The sequence below is a fragment of the Protomyctophum parallelum genome (genome assembly GCF_964188405.1).
Source record: "Protomyctophum parallelum genome assembly, chromosome: 7".
Lineage (NCBI taxonomy): Eukaryota > Metazoa > Chordata > Actinopteri > Myctophiformes > Myctophidae > Protomyctophum > Protomyctophum parallelum.
The window spans coordinates 17,498,628-17,516,029 of record NC_139705.1 but is presented as its reverse complement, the minus strand read 5'-3'; the positions used below and the strand labels follow the sequence as shown (position 1 = coordinate 17,516,029).

Sequence of the window (17,402 nt, the reverse complement as noted above, 5' to 3'; positions counted from 1 at the left end):
GGACATTTTGGTCAAAATTGTATTGTTGCCACGGACATACAAAATGACCGAACAATAATATTTCAAGAAAGAAACACATAAAGAGCTAGCCCTGAATGACCATAACCGATCCATAACATAACCATCATAACACCAGTAAGGTCGTGTGGGGGTCAGATCAACATGGAATTAACTCTGTACTGGCCATATAAGGAGCATGTCTTGAGTGTACAGGGTTTGATGAGGTCAGTCAGATCAACATGGAATGTCAGAAGTTAGAACAGGTCAGCTCTATATATGGAGATCTAAGAGTGGTAGCGGGGACATTCTCTTGAGTACAGGGTTTCATTCAGATTTTACGGGGGCCAGTTTAGCAGTTTTTCCCTTTGAGAGAGGTTTCAAGGGATTTGCATGTCTTAATGACTGTAAGTAGGGCGTTCCACATTTTGGTGGCATAGGAGTGAAAATAATTTAGTCCCTTGTTTGTGCCGAATCTGGGTTGCACATGGTTTGTTTGCCTCTGGTGTTGTGGGTGTGGATTTATTGTGGAAGTATTTAGACAGGGGTTGAGGCCAAGTAGGAGTCTGACCAGTTTGTTTTGGGTCTGGAGCCTTGTTTTAAGGGCTGTGGTACCAAGAGGTGCATGCGTAGTCGAAGAAACCTTGTACGAGGGCTCCTGTTAGGGTCTTCAAGGTGTTTTTGTTGACCAGTGAGGAGATCCTGTAAAGGAATCTTGTTCTTTGGTTGACTTTTTGATTACGTGGCCATTTTATCACCGGAAAGATTAGCCTCCAGCATGGAACCTAGGTCTTTTCGTGTGATAATATTGTCACCCACTAAACCAATAAGCCATCTGCCTTGCTGAGATTACTATTTGATCCAAAGGGAATGGATTCAGTCTTTCCCAGGTGTAAAGATAGTTTGTTCTCAGTGAGCCAGGTGCAGATTCTATCGAGTTCAGAGCTGAGGGTCTTTTCAACCTCCAGTTTGTTCCTGCTCGAGACCATGCAGTGCTGAGTCATCTGCGAACAGGAACAAGTTGCAGTCACAGGCTGATGTCATGTCATGTCGTTTACATATTTTAGGAACAGTAAAGACCCTATAGTATGCTTCCTTGTGGAACGCCACAGCTCACTGATGTGCTATCAAAACCAATTGCTTTTAGTTTGTTAACCAGTATGGAGTGGTTCACGGTGTCAAAAACCTTTTGGAGGTCCAGCATGACCATGCCACAGTATTTGCTAGCATTCACCTCGTGTTTGATGTGGTCGCTCAAAAAGAGGAGGCATGTGTCAGTGGAGTGGGATGTTCTGAAGCCAGATTGGAACTCATACATAAATTTATTTGTGGCAAGATACTTTTCAACCTTTTCCATCACTTTCGAGATGGAGCTTAGAATAGAAATAGGGCGGTAGTTGCCGCGCAGCCGCGGTCTAATTTACTTTACCCTTTCTTGTGCAGGGGGGTTACTTTGGCCAGTTTGAAATCTTGGGGGACCTGTCCCTGTTTGATGGAGAGGTTTATATAAAGGTTATGGTTCTAAATTTGGCTTTATTGGATCATGTCTCCTTAGAGCAGCAGTCCCCAAAAGTTTTTGGCCGTGCAGTGCACCCCCTGGCCCCTGTTACCTCCTGACCTAGCTGACGCACCCCCCAACACTCAGTCTCCTTTCTCGGCCCCACCCCTTTCCCATTGTTTATATTGTGTTTAGGATCCAAGATGGCCGCAGCACCAGGAGGGGGTGGGGTGGAGTGGAGGTGAGCGGGCGGGGTCAACATATGCCCTTATTGGGCTGCATTCAAGACACTTTCCTTGTGTCTGACACCTGACTTGTGTCTGAACACAGCTTTGATGGATGTTTTCTGCCCCCTTCCCCCCCATCAAACAAAATGTTTGGTCAAACCATGTGGGCTTCCATTGGAAATGCATTGGAGCGGCCATTAAACACAGTCACAAGACAGGTGTCTTGAATGTGTGAACGCAGCCCAGTAAGGGCATATGTCGACCCCACCCACTCACCTCCACCCCACCCCCTCTCCATTTTGGATACTAAACACTATATAAACAATTGGAGTAAATAAACAATGTGGCCGAGAAAGGCCCTCATTATAATATTATTTTATTTTTTATATGATTATGGCAAATAATCACGGAATGCACGGACTGCACTGAGAGACACGCAGCTGATGTAAACTCCCGCAGCTGCTCTATACACCACAAAGGGTGCACGCATCACAGTTTGGGAACCACTGCCTTAGAGGATCCAGGCCCTTATAGATAGCGATAGAGTATGTTTATACTAAGGTTTTAGCACAGGTTGTGTGTTGATGCAGTGTGTATTTTGTGTTTGTGTGTGTTTGTTGCAGACATGTTGGGGGCGTGTCTTAGTGCTACAGACATGTTGGGGGCGTGGCTCAGTGTATCCATTGCAATCCAACTGTGTCAGGCCAGCCTCTATGACACCATCCAACAGCATCCAACCAGCATCCAGCATCCAACCATCAAACAGCATCCTGGGGCCAGGGCTGGACCAACATCCATCCTGATAGGTCAGTCTGGCACGCACGCATGCATGCATGCACGCACGCACACACGCACGCAGTAATGTGGCGATCACATTACAAGAGCAGTCTCAGTGCTGTGGTGTGGTTGAAAACCTGACTGGAACATATATCAAGTCCATTGTTTAATGTTAAGAAGCTGTTCAGTTGTTGAAATACAGCAAAAGGAAGGAAAATTCATGGCAGGCTCTGGTGGATAATGTTCAGAGGCTACAGACGCAGGAGGATTGGTTAATCTGTCGACAGTTGCAGACAAAGCACATGGATTGTTTCTGCTTTTAGCAATGATGTCAGAAAAGAATGACCGCCTTGCATTTCTTCAGTTCCAAATGATGAATGATAAACGTGAAGTCTCTCTTTATAGATGTCATAATGAATATAGAGATGTGTTTTACGCCATCTGTGTTCAGCTTTCCCACCTTCTCTCCTTTCTGTCTGTACCAGCACGTTATTTCTCAGATGAGATTGCAGCTTTTCTTGCTGAAGACGACCTTTAACTTCAGAATTGAATTGAAAATGTTTTACAAGCTTGTTTACTGGGCCCCAAGGGCGGACAGGTATGGAAGAGGAAGCCTGCATACTTTGTCACTGGCGGCTTCCGTGATGAATCCTTTTGTGATTATGTCTTTTTTAATATTTCCGTGCACAGACCTTTAGCTTTCTTAGAACAGAGTTCCCAAACATGTTCACGTCACAGACCCCCAAATTGACTCTAATTAGCCCGCGGACCCCCATTTGATTGAGATATTCCAGGGACCCCCATGAGAGAAGATTTTTACGGCTCTAGCAGTGATTCTCAACCCGTTGAATTTCAAGGACCATACATGCATTAGTCTATGGACCCCCATGTAATGGCATTTATATCTCTGGGACCCCCAATTTATATTGTAAAATCAATGTTAATTTAACTCTGAGAGTGTACAAATAGAACCAAATATATTTGGTTCCATTTGTACACTCTCAGAGTTACAAACCCATAAGGGTCTATTTGGTTACAAACTATCATTTAGCTGGGGACCCCCTGGAAGTTAACTCCCTCAAGGACCCGGACCCCAATTTGGGAACCACCGTCTTAGAAGATACAGAAATGATCAAATCACGCAGACTTGGCCAGAGCGACTTTGGATATGTCCAGGCCTTTGGAAAATGACCAGGTATAGAGTGTGTTCGCATGTTAACAACCACATTTTATAGTCAAAACCCTCCTAACTCCACTTGAGCTGCATTTGTGATGATAATATAATATTGTTCAAGTATCTGACAATGTATAAAGTCAGAATACTGCATCACCGTTGACTTTGGCACGGGGACATTTGCGTGCGTGCGTGTGCGTGTGTGTGCGAGCGTGCGCTGGTGGATTGGTGGCAGCATTGAGGGTGACGGGTCATGAATTGATGCCAGCAGGTCAGCCTGGTAGAGCAGCAGTAAATCATTAAAGTTCAGCTTCCCCTCTAACCTACCGCCATGAGCCATCAACACCCTGGAGTCTAACCTACCACCATCACCATCGGAAACTGAGATTAGAAAAGGTTCCACATCTTGTTGTTTGTAATATAAAGTATGGAGTGAGAATGGTGGCAGATTCCTTAGGAAGAAAAAGAAAATCAGGAAATGAAGAAAACCATATATTTCTTTGCGATGAGGCAACACTGCCTCATCAAAGTTGTAAAGTATTGTGACTTCATATATTGTATTGCCAGATACTTGCATGAGCGTGAGAGAGGGGTTGGAGTTAGCTGCTTTAAGGCCTATTCATACTCCAGTTTTGGGTGATAAGGTGACCACCGAAAACTACAAAATGATGTCACACCTTTAGCTGGTTCCATCTGGTTCCATCATTCCAGACCCCATTCATTTTTCGCGAAGAGATTTCCAAAAGAACTCGTAACACTTGCTATGCATCCCATGTTTATAATGCATTATGAACACATATAAGACATTATAATCTTCTCATAACCATGTATGATATTATATTTATACGCACTCATACATAATCATAATTATTTATAACTGTAATCATAACACATTATAAACTTTATTATATTGACTTATGATATCAAGTATTATAATACTTCATAACTTGCTATGTATTCCATGTTTATAAAAAATATTGTAAGACAGTATAAGTTTCTCAAACATTTATAATAAATTATTATAAATGTAAAATTATTATAAAAAGTTCATGATTATAAAAATAATCATAAAAATAATCATGAACTTTATCATAACATATTATAAAGCTTATTTGGGATGCATAGCAAGTGTTACCATTTTATTAATTTTTTACTGGGGAGTCATATTTTGACGGCAGTAACTGCCTGTCATAATTTTCACTCCCTATCTAAGTATTGGACAGTATTAAGATGATGAGTTCATTTTGTGTTCATCTTTAGGGCCCCTAGAAAGTGTCTATTTGACTGGGGTGTCATATTTTGAGTTTTTGACACTATATTTTGACATTATACTATTGGACATATAGTATTGGACAGTATATTTTAATTTTGTACTCAACTTTATCATACCCTAGAAAGCCCAAGTGTCTATTTCAAACATAAAGTGTTTTAGGTATTATAATACTTGACATTAATAAGTCAGTATAATAAGCTTTATAATGTGTTATGATAAGTACTTGGTAAACATGGAATAAATAGCAAGTTATGAAGTATTATAATACTTGATATTATAAGTCATTATAATAAAGTTTATAGTGTGGTATGATTAAGCTTATAAAGTATAATGATTATTTACCAGCGCTTATAAATATAATTATACATGTTTATGAGAAGAATATAATATCTTATAAATGTGTTCATAATGCGTGAGATGCGTTACCCCCATGGTATGTTACCATGTACATGGTGCCATGTTACCATGTACATGCAGTGCCATGTTACCATGTACATGTTACCATTTACATGGTGCCCTGTTACCATGTACATGGTGCCCTGTTACCATGTACATGGTGCCATGTTACCATGTACTGTACATGGTGCCACTTCTTTTGAAAATTGTAAGCAATCCAATTCAAGTGAGATTTGTGTTTAGTTATTGTATGTTAATTTTATTAGGGTGATTTTGCCGCTCCCCTGCAATATTTCTCGGCCAAAACGAATCGCCCGCGTTAAAAAGATTACTCTAGCCCAGGGGTCTCAACTCCTATAAAACCGGCACTGGGTAAGATGGTGCCAACATGAACACAGAGCCATGATCTGAAGTCTTCCTGGGGCCTGTTTCACGAAACTTGGATTAACTAATCCAGGATTTAGGCCAAAGCCAGGCTTTTTAAATCCTGATCTTTACAGCCTGGTTTATTCCGTTCCACTAAAGCCAAGCGAGGCTCAGAATTGGCGGATTTGGCGAGCCGGGACCAGCAAGCCTGTCTTAATAGACACTAGTCTGGCTTTTTGTCTCTAGACCCATTATGTGGATCACAGATTTACTGATCCTTCTTCTTCATGGGGTATTAAGGCAGTTTGCATCCTTAATAGTTGCATTACAGCCCCCTTCTGTATATCTCATTATCTTTACTAATCTATTCAAGACTTACTGATACAAGGACTTAAGCTTCTAAAATAAATACTGCTGCTGTAATTAAAGAGAGAACATACTCTCAATAGTGGATAGACTGAATGATTAACTACCCCAAAAATATAGTTTACATTTTACCACTACTATTAACTTAAAACTTAAAACAGAATTAATATAGTAAGCATAATGATATTGTCGCATTGTGATATTTGGTCATAACTCCCTCCTCTGAGGGAGCTACCTTTGGGGAAGGGGGTTGTTGTCCAGACAGGGGCCAGACTGGTGAGGGTCATGGGTTCATGTAGCATGCCAAAGTTTGTGCTATTGCCATTGAGAATGCATTGGGCGTTTAAGTTAAATAACTCAGAAACTACAAAACATTTCAAAGTAAAAAGTTCCAGCATGTGTCTCCACAGTAAGCTGAATTTTACAAAGTGTGAATGGAGTTTCTAGGTGAAAGTGATTTTTTTAAGTGCCACTATCTGCCTATAAATGTCTCAAATTTGAAAGCACTATATTTCTAAAACTATGAAACATTTAAAAGATTCCTTTTCAGGCACACATGTCCACCGTAGGATGAACCTAAATAGGTTTGAATGGGGTTTCTAGTTGTATGTATGTATGACTAGTAGTGGGTGAAACGTTACAATGGTAATATGTTGTAAAACAATGAGTAATGGTAATATTTAGTGGTTTTGACTTTTACAAAAAATAAAAATAATAATATAATATAATAATTCTTCTTAACCGTGCACTTGCACGACAGCAAACCTATTTATGGGGAACATTCACCAAAAGCAGCTGATCTAAAACTCACAAGCTGTCATGATGTTGTGCAGCCTATATATTTTGGTTATTTGATTTTATATAGTGCTTAAATTAGTCCTTTAATGCAGACCGATACAAATAAGGCAACATAAACCCATAATAATTGAATAAATCTGGAAAACATAATTGGTTTGTGATCAGTTTGACTGCTTAATGAACAGTAAAGACATCAGGATTAGGTTAAACCTGGCTGTTAGCCTGCTCCGGAGCAGGCTAAGTCCAAAGCATTAGTTTCCATGGTAACTAATGTAGCATCACTTTCATGAAACCGAATCAAGCCTCAACATATCCAGGTTAACTGGTTAAATTAATCTGGCAAGATCAACCAGCTTTCATGAAACCGGTTAATCACTGATCCAGGATATATTAAGCCAGGATATGTGTTAAAGCCCGGCTTAATCTCTAATCCAAGTTTTGTGGAACGGGCCCCTGGTGGAAGGATTGTTTTGTTGTGTTTTCCTTTTCCTTTCCTCCTGGCCTACTGTTTGAAATGTTTAAAATCTTGAACCAGGCTAGTTTTGCAGAGTTGATGGGGTACTATTAATTGACACATATAGCATTTATTAAGTATCACACTTGTGTATTGTGAAGTGAGGGGGCGCTATTATCGTCATACATGTTCAATCATACATCACATTCCGTGCTCAGCCAATCAGCTGAGTACATTCCGTGCTCATAAGGCTGTGCATAGGAAGGGCTAGCGCCCCTCAAAAATGGAGATACGAGGTTTCTGCTCCAAACTAGTAGCAACAACTGTTATGGTTTGTTGAAAAGCATCCTGCACACCTGTGAGCTGAATAACACCACAGGGCCTCATTTGCATTTGTATTGGATTATAATTTATTCTTCCACTGGTTGTTGTGGTTTCCACATTTAGAGCCTGTTTCATTGATCCTGTGGTTGTTTGCTTTATAGCAACACAGACATCGAGTTAAGTCTGTTCTTTTACTAGCTAGTTTATTATTTTAATTGTGTTATTTTAATGTTTCATTATTTATTTTAAATAGATCAAAGGGGGAAATGTGGGGCTTGTCTTCTGCAATTAAAATTAATTGCAGTAAGAAGGACCGCTGCTATATCTTCATTGACTGCCAAGAACGTCTAGAGACATCCTATTAAATCCAACACTTCACTGCCAAAAACGTATATAGATGTTCAATGGTCTTTTCAGTGGTTTATGATGGGGTCGTGCTCTTAACGCCAACGTATGAACATAGACTGTAAAAAATATGGACAAAGCGTTCCCCGGGTCTAACATGAACGTAAAATGAAGCCTGTAATGATATGCTAATTCCTGATGTAAGTCGCCATCTTTTGGTACCAGCTGGCCATTGGCTGGCTCCGTTTTGTACCAGCTGGTCATTGACTCTTGAGTGGGAGGGGAATCCCGATCATAGACTGTAACGGTAGCCACGCCCCTCAGAACATACGCGACTTTATGGTCATTTTTTTAATTAATGGGACCATAATTTTCCAAAAAGAATATTATGACATTAGAAATGAGACTTTAAACTAGTGACTGGAAGAAGAAAGTATTCATGACCATGTTTATTAAGGTAATACAGTCTAGGTGAAGTTGGGCCAAAATACATGGGCCTCTATGGAGCTATGGGGCTTTTTGGGTCCAGTCCAGCGCCACAACAGGCCATTATATGAACTACCGATTTCAAATGAGGCTTCACGAAATATCTGGCTGACTGCCCCCCTGCGTATGAATGGTTCTAGGTTGCTATGCGACAGATAAAACCGGAAATGAACCAGAAGTGAACATTTGTAAATGTGATAATGGTGAGGCGGATGCCATCCACCTCAACGTTATCACATTTAGAAATGAACCAGAAGTGAACATTTGTAAATGTCATACGGTTGAGGCCTTAGGCCCGCATTTATCAATTGAGTGTAAAATCTGCCCCAAGCCTCGCCCTCGTTTTTTGCGACATGCACAACTGCAATACGACCAAACAACGCATAGTAACCATAGTTACACGATGAAAAAAGCAAATTTCCCCCGCCTCACAACCCCCCCCCCCCCCCCCCCCCCCTCATACACATACACATACACAGACGCATGCACGCACACGCAACTTGCAAGCCCAACTGGTGTGTTGTATCTTAAATATATAAAGAACGAACACCTACATGAATTAAATAAAGCTATAGGCCTACCCTGTCTGTTTCTCCTCTCGCCTCGCTTGCCTTTCTGGTTAGTAAACCACAGCATGCAAGCCGCCTTTGTTTTAAATGCCCCCCCCCCCCATGCTCATTTGATCCACGCTACACGCCTGCTGTGTGTTGTTAGTTGTACTGTTGTAGCCTGTATTACATTATTAAAGTCTTTATTCATTTAATATACAACAAGATATATTAGTGAACGAAAACCTGAACCTGTGAACCATGAATTAAATAACAAATAGTTGCGCACACACGCTGCTGTTTTGCAAATAGGTGCATCTCCTCCCTCCTGTCCTGTCTGTCTGTCTCTATCACTGTGGTCCGTCCGTGACACCGTGGTCGGTGACCAACTGACCATGCACGTTCGACAGTCTATTTAGATTGCCTCGCAGTCGCTAGTCGCTGCAGTGGCTGGGCTGTCAACTGTCAATTATATGAATGTGCAGCCAAAACCGTAGCCTCATGTGGCACTCACTGGCACTGGTGGTGGTGGGCTGGCTGGGTTAGCCTATAGCCTACCTATCTTGGTTCCCACTTGCGCTAGCAGCACGGTACATTTGGCATTTGAGCGAAGCGTCGGGTTTATTAAACGAGGAGGAGATTGCACATACTGTAAGCATCTAACTTGCAACATTGTTTTTAGTTGTGCGATTTTAATTGCTTGCACACTTGGAAATATCCTACCAATTTCATATGACATGCCTTTACAAAATATATTTTTTTCACATGTATTATAAGTTTTATACATTTTAGGAGTGAAAACATATGTTTAGATGCCTGTGACAGCATGTCAGCAGTTCAGACAATGCTGCTCCGCTTGTGTACGACAGAAAAACAGGTGAGGACAAAGCGTACGACAACTCCCGACCTAACGTGATGTTTGTCCTGGCACACATTCAAGTTCAAGGTTTTGCGGAAATGGTAAATACCGTGAAATTGTGGTAATTCCGGCGTGCACCCATATTTTGGCATACGCCGAGTTGATAAATGAGGGCCTTTAGAGTATAAATATAATAGAGACATCACCGAGAGGAAACCCTGAGGCGAAATGGACATAGTGGCCGAATGGTGAAAGGACCTTTCTGTGTGGAGTTTGCATGTTCTCCCTGTGTCCCCTAGGGTAGGTAGGTACCCTCACAAAAAACATGCAGTTATCCAGGTCTCTATACTACCTCCCCCTGCCCAGCCTGGGGGGGGCATTCACTGTTATAAATGCAGATTTCATGTTGGGTAACTTGGGTCAAATTGATAAACTGCGTGAGCCACGCATGTTCTACACGGTTGAATAACGAGCTTGTCCATCGGGTGCAAACGTACAGTAGTCTTCTACCTCTTTCCTCCTACCTGCAGTCCTCCTGTCTTCTTGTTTTATTGTTCTAAATAAATTATTCCATCCGAAAAGTTCCTTAATTCAGCAACAGCTTCCAAGATGCTAACTGAAGTTGTGAAAATGTTTTTTTTTTTTAAAGAAAAAGAAAAACATCCACTCGTGACCAAGGTTATAATAGTTTTGGTTTTTTCATTATAGTTTAGTTTTAGTTAGTTTTGACTTGTTTTTTTCTAATTCAGTTAGTTTTAGTTAGTTTTTAGAGCGGCTTTGCTAGTTTTTATTTTGTTTTTATTTTGTTGAAATGCTTAGTTTTAGTTTAGTTTTAGTTTAGTTATAGTTTAGTTTGAGTTTTCTTTTTCGTACTTTGGTTTATTTGTCAGGTATAGGATTAAAAAAGATCAATAAGTATTGTGTAATAAAACCTAAAAGATATACCATTTAAAAATATAAACTAAAAGTTCAGAAACGTAACTTTGGTCTTTTATTTCTCCACTTTGATGATACCATTTCGTATTGTGTTTTAAATCATTTTAATCGTTGATCGTTGTCACCTGTACAACGAGGTATAGTCTGTATAGATTGTAAGAATCGGGCATTCGTGGAATGAGCAACACTAAAGCTAAACGTGTGGGTAGCGCCCCCAAACAATGTGCCAAAATTGCCACTGGCCCTGTTTCTCCCTGGCTTCAGAATCTCACTGCATTGAGATTGCCTTTAATGATGACAAGTTCTGTTCCATACCAAACCAAGCTGTTGTGGCAAGGGTGAATAAATACCAACCACTTGCCATTTTGGCAAATGTTTTGGCAAATGTGTGCTACCCACACATTTAGCTGTGTTGCTCATTCCACAAATGCCTGATCCTTATATAATAGGCCTATACCCTTCCGAAGTGCTCCGCATATTTTACTATCATCCTTTTCCACAAGGCACTTCCTTGCGTCTCTCTCCCATATTGGACTGTCTCTTTCTTCCAACTTTTCCTGGCAGTGTCCGAGCACGAAAATAGCGTTTGTTCACCACCAAGTGTCACTGTTGCACAGCCTAACACACAGACACACACAGGCCAGGGAGGAGGGCTTACAGTACAGTACAGTACAGTACAGTACAGTACAGTACAGTACAGTACAGTACAGTACAGTACAGTACAGTACAGTACAGTACAGTACCACTCACTTAAGACGGGTCTGATTTTCCAAGTAACATGCAGTCAGTTTCAGGCAGTGCATAATGTAAACAAGCAATGTAAAGTGTGGCTACATGCTGCCGTACGGTGCTGAAAACAGCCATAAAACAGTCGTAAAAAAATGAGGAAATTAATCGAATGAATTTAAAAGGTTTATATTATGAATTTCCGAAATGCATATAAATATTGATAAAAACTACAACTAAGGGTATTTTTTCTATAATTTAAGTTAGTTTTAGATAGTTTTGTGAACACACAATACAGTTTCAGTTTAGTTATCGTTTGTAATTTATTTTTAGTTTTTATTTAGTTTCAGTTAACTCATTTTATTTATTTATTCTAGTTTTCGTTTTTTAGTTAGTTTTAGTTAGCTATTATAACCTTGCTCGTGACTCGACCCATACGCACAGCTGGGTATACAGAGTTGACACGTTGTCTCTCACTCTATCGCCTGTAGTCAATTAAACATCGTTAAGCTTCCCAACGTGTTTAACAAACTACACTACAACAGAAAGTAACATTTTGAATCCTTAAAATGAACTGAAACAACCTAGGAGCAGTGAGTGACATGAGGTGTTGTTTTTTCCTTAGACAATTTAATGCAGACATAGGCCTGTACTTCTGTGAAAATCTTATTTCTTTATTTGCTTTTTAATTGTCATAACTTGCTTTAGGCCTGTCTGTTCATGGGCAGGGTCGGGCCAAGGCATCAGTATTATATTCATATAATTAGACTGTATATTGTGATTTTACATATTGTAATTGGCATAAGTGTTATTTTCCTGTTGACAGCTATGTGTGTAATGTCCCTGTGTCCCTGTATCCGAGCACGGAAATAGCATAATTATTGCCACCACCAAGTGTCACTGTTGTGCAGCCTAACACGCAGACAGAGGCCAGGGAGGAGAGCTTGTACAGTACAGTACAGTACAGTACAGTACAGTACAGTACTGGAAAAAAAAAAGATCTATTTCTCAGATAAAAAAATCGCTATCGGGGGGGAAAAAGCTATATCGTGAGTATATCGTTATTGTGATATGAGATTTTGTCATATCGCCCAGACCTACCGGGGATAAGCGAACTGCTCACTTTCCATGCATTGAAGGAAGCCGGAGCTCATTACAACAATACGCAGACCTGTAAGGGTCCATTTGGTTCCATTGTCCCGATACACTTGTTTTGTTTCCGATCCGATCCCGATAACACAATTTCTGTGTAAGCCAATACCGATACCACTAGAGAATAATATTTATAATAATACAAAAAGAAAAGATCTTATTTTGAAGTCCACCGACCGGGAATAGTGTTTATAGCTATCTAGCTATATATCTCGTGTTATGTTTATAGCAGACTCCTCATTCATATGTGCACTTGCAGTTTAGGCAACTCCAAAGCAAACTCCACATGCCCCAACATTTTATTTACCTGCTATAGTGTCAACCCCTTACCCCTGTGTCGGATCTGTAGTTAGACTGGCATATTTGCAGATACCGTTATGACCAAATAAGGGCCGATGCGATACTTTTCCCATACCGATACACTAGGGACATCTCTAATTTGTTCTCTCTCTCGCTCTCTCTCTCTCTCTCTCTCTCTCTCTCTAATGCACTGTATGGAGAGAGAGGTGAGTGACCGGTGGGCAGAGAGAGATAGGGAGAGATGAGTAAGAGGTGGTCAAAGGGTCTAGTAGCTTCAGTCCACTCCTACTCATTTAATTGGTCCCCTCATTTAAATATTCCCCTCAGAATAGGAATGCTGGGGTTCAAGTTGTTGAGGGGCGCTAGCCTCTCCTATATACAGGTTAAATGTTTGTTTTTAGTTAAACAAACATTTAAACGCCATTGACAATGGCCAGACTTTAATGTTTGTGTAGTCGCTAACACAAACATTAAATGCCATTAACAATAAAGAGAGTTTTCTGTTTGTTTTACATCACCTAATCATAGCAACATGAGTTAGACTTTAATATATTAGCGCCCCTCACTTCACACGGGTGTGATTTTCTTTATATACAAATTTGAGGACTCCATCAGATTAACATTCATGTTTCTGTTTCTTCAGAGGGAGGAACATGTGAGGTCATCGCTGCTCACAGATGCTGCAACAAGAATCGCATCGAGGAAAGATCACAGACCGTTAAATGTTCCTGTCTGCCAGGAAAAGTGGCCGGAACGACCCGGAACCGACCGTCATGTGTAGATGGTGAGTAGATATGTAGACCCACCAGAAACGGATCTGTAGAGCCACCTGAAACAGATGCATAGACCCACCAGAAACAGATGTATAGACCCACCAGAAACAGATGTATAGACCCACTAGAAACAGATGTGTAGAACCACCTGAAACAGATCTGTAGATCCATAGTAACACTTGTTCTGTCTTCCTCCTAGCATTCATAGTAACACTTTTTCTCTGCGTCTTTGTCCTAGCTTCCATAGTGATCTTCACCTTGTCTTTGCCCTAGCATCCATAGTGATCTTCACCTTGGCTTTGTCCTAGCATCCATAGTGATCTCCTTGTCTTTAACCCCTTAGCATTCATAGTGATCTTCTCCTTGTCTTTACACCATAGCATCCATAGTGATCTTCTCCTTGTCTTAGCATCCATAGTGAACTTCTCCTTGTCTTTACATCCATAGTGATTTTCTCTTTGGCCCTCATTTATCAACCGTGTGTATGTACGCCAAAATATGGGTGCACGCCGAAATTACCGACATTTTCGGCATTTACCATTTCCGCCAAAGCTTGAAATTGAACTTGACAAAGTTCAAAACTCACATCTGGTCAGGAGCTGTTTGACCAGCTGAGAGGCTGTCACAGGCATCTAAACATATGTTTTCACTCCTAAAATGTATAAAACTAATAATAGCCTACATGTGAAAAAAATATATTTTGTAAAGGCATGTCATATGAAATTGGTAGGATATTACCAAGTGTGCAATCTTATTAAAAACAATGCTTTAAGCCATTTAAATAGTGTTTTGCATTCTGAGCGCATACCGGTAGCCCCCCGACCCCCTCCCCCCCTCTCCTAACTTAATTCCATGACTGGATCGAGAGGCATTTGCAGTGCTGCAGCTTTAGATTTTCTTTTCGCAGATAAGTAAGCCTGGGACCGAGGCTATGCAGCTATAGTCAAGTCTACCAGGCAACTGCAATCTACAGCAATGTCTTTCTCGCGTTACGTCTCGTCCTTTTAATTAAGGATAAACCCGACGCGCTCGAATGCCAATAAATGTGACATATGCCGACAGTGTCGAGGCAGCGCAAAGTGGGGACCGCTTCTTTTTTTTTGTCATATGGAAAATCACGGGTTATCGCCAACTTCACTTCCTAAACTTTAGGCTGCGCAGGGAGGCAATCTAATATACAGTGAGTAATGTCATAAACGTGCATGCAGGTCAGTGACAGAGAGAGACAGACAGAACAGGAGCGGAGGAAAACAGCATTTGTCACGTGCGTGTCCAAACTCATTCCAATGACGTCGTGAGCAATGTTATTTAATTAATGCTTCACATAATCACAGCTTCAGGTTTTCGTTCATTCATCTTGTTGTATATTAAATGAATAAACATTTTAATAATTGCATATACAACTAACACACAGTGACAGTTGCTTGCAATTTGCATGTGCGTGCGTCTGTGTGTGCGTGTGTGTGTGTGTGTGTATGAGAGGGGGGTGTGGCGGTCAGCAAGGCAAGGAAGGCTTGACTTGATGTAACTATGGTTTCCAAGATCATACTGCAGTTGTTCATGTGGCAAAAACGAGGGCGAGGCTTGATTTCATAGGGCGTGCCAGATAGATTTCAGCCGTCACATTTATTAACGTCGGAACGAAATTAAGGAAGGATCAGCTGTTTGCGATCACTTTATAAATGCCGTGGCGACGTGGGTGTACTACGAAACCTACACTCGAATCTGTGGCAGATTTTACACTCAATTGATAAATGAGGGCCTTTGTCTTTACACCATCCATAGTGATCTTCTCTTTGTCTTTAACCCCTTAGCATCCATAGTGATCTTCTCCTTGTCTTAGCATCCATAGTGATCTTCTCCTTGTCTTAGCATCCATAGTGATAGGGAGGTGGTGGTGTGAGATGGAACCGTGTCTGGAGGACGAAGAATGCAAAACGCTGCCTGACAACTCTGGATGGATGTGTTACCATGGCAACAAGATTACAACTACCAGGGTAAGGTTTAACCTCTAATGTACCTAAACCTACTAACCTGATAACCTACCTAATACAGGGTATGCACATGCCTAAAGTGAATGGCAGATCGAGTGGCAAATCGAATGGCAAAGTGAGTGACAAAGTGAGTGTAATGTCGTTTAATTTAATGCAATCAAATACAACTTTTCTGTTTGGATACATGGGATGTCAAGGCCAGAAAGTAGTTTTTTGCCACTCAGTAGGCGTTCCCGCATAACTTCCGGGTTTGATGATGATGTCACACGCATACCCTCTATATAAAACTACCAGGGTAAAACTGAACTAACTCTGGATTAAAACTATCTCTAATGTAACTAACCTATGCTCAGGTCGCTCAATATGAGAGTGAATACCAACAGAAAAGTAAAGGTGATTAATCAACGATTAACAATGACAATAATAACAATAACAGTAATAATAATGTTTCTCCTATAGAACTCACATCCCTTCACAACATCTACATATTGACCATAAAGGTGACCAGCAGCAAGATGAGCTGGACTTACAGGTTAGTGAAATGAACATAATAATTTATTATCATTATTAATGCGCTGGACTCACAGGTTAGTGGAAATGAAAATAATCATTTATTATAATTATTGTTTATTATAGCAGTGACCAATAAAGCTCAATGAAGACTATAATTAATCGTCCATTTGTGCTCCAGTTCAATGGAATGCATGTGATAATAAAAACATATTTAAAACATTGTTTTGATGCTATTATCCTGTAGGAAGTTGTTGACAATTTACGTCATGTGTCATTATTGTTAATGGCGTTTAATGTTTGTCTTTGAACTTTGCACCGTTTGTTTCGCATCACCATTACATCACCTAATCAACATGAGTTAGACTTTAATATATTAGCGCCCCTCACTTCACACAGGTGTGATTTTCTATTAGGCCCGTAAAGAATGAAACAAAGATTTTAGACGTGACCCAGACTACAGTATATCCATCATTCGGCCTGGGGGAAACAAATAAAGATTTCAGTCTATTTCTGCTCTGCTGGGTTTTCTCTGCTTACTAAATAAATGTGTTATATTCACTCATTGGAACGTAACGAAAGACATCCAAACGTACTTTACTTTTAAGGAGTGAATTACATCTTAGTGTGAAAACATGTCAAAATAACCTGTAAAAACTGAAAAACACATCAGTCTGATTTGGACTTTAGTCGTTTGCTGTGAAATAGCAGATGCAGATAGCAGATCACTGAAAATAGCAGATGTACAAGCTCACAGCACGTCCGACAATAGCAGATCTACAAGCTCACAGTGGCGTGTCGAGGCACAGTTTCTGTCGAGGCTTGTTGAGAAAACAGAAAAAGCAGAGAGAACACCTGGTGATGACAAAACTATTTCTGTTTTTATTCACCTTCACTGTCAAGGAGGAAGGAACGGGAACAGCAGGAAAAACACCTGGATGTCTTCTAGAGGCACTTCCCTTCTCATTATGCGAAGAGGACAGATGTCTTCTTTTATATGAGGACAGACAGGACAGATGGCTATCTCACGTGACGATTTTGTAACCCCTATTTTTTCACCTGGTGCCAAATGCCTAAGCTGTAATCCTGGGCGCTACTCTCCCCCTGCCAACCTGGGGAGAGC

General features: G+C 40.7%; 1 protein-coding gene across 1 annotated transcript in view; it reads left to right on the top strand.

Moving 5' to 3' along the window:
- LOC310861956 (chemokine-like protein TAFA-1) overlaps nt 1-16,302 on the top strand; it is a 16,959-nt gene extending 657 nt beyond the window's left edge. Inside the window, exons 2-5 of the mRNA XM_083769693.1 lie at nt 2,346-2,528; nt 13,646-13,786; nt 15,648-15,772; nt 16,229-16,302. Of these exons, the coding sequence (XP_083625819.1) occupies nt 2,348-2,528; nt 13,646-13,786; nt 15,648-15,772; nt 16,229-16,261 (480 nt within the window). The 5' untranslated portion in view covers nt 2,346-2,347 and the 3' untranslated portion in view covers nt 16,262-16,302. The remainder of the gene's footprint in view (nt 1-2,345; nt 2,529-13,645; nt 13,787-15,647; nt 15,773-16,228) is intronic.
- Nucleotides 16,303-17,402: the final 1,100 nt, after the last annotated feature.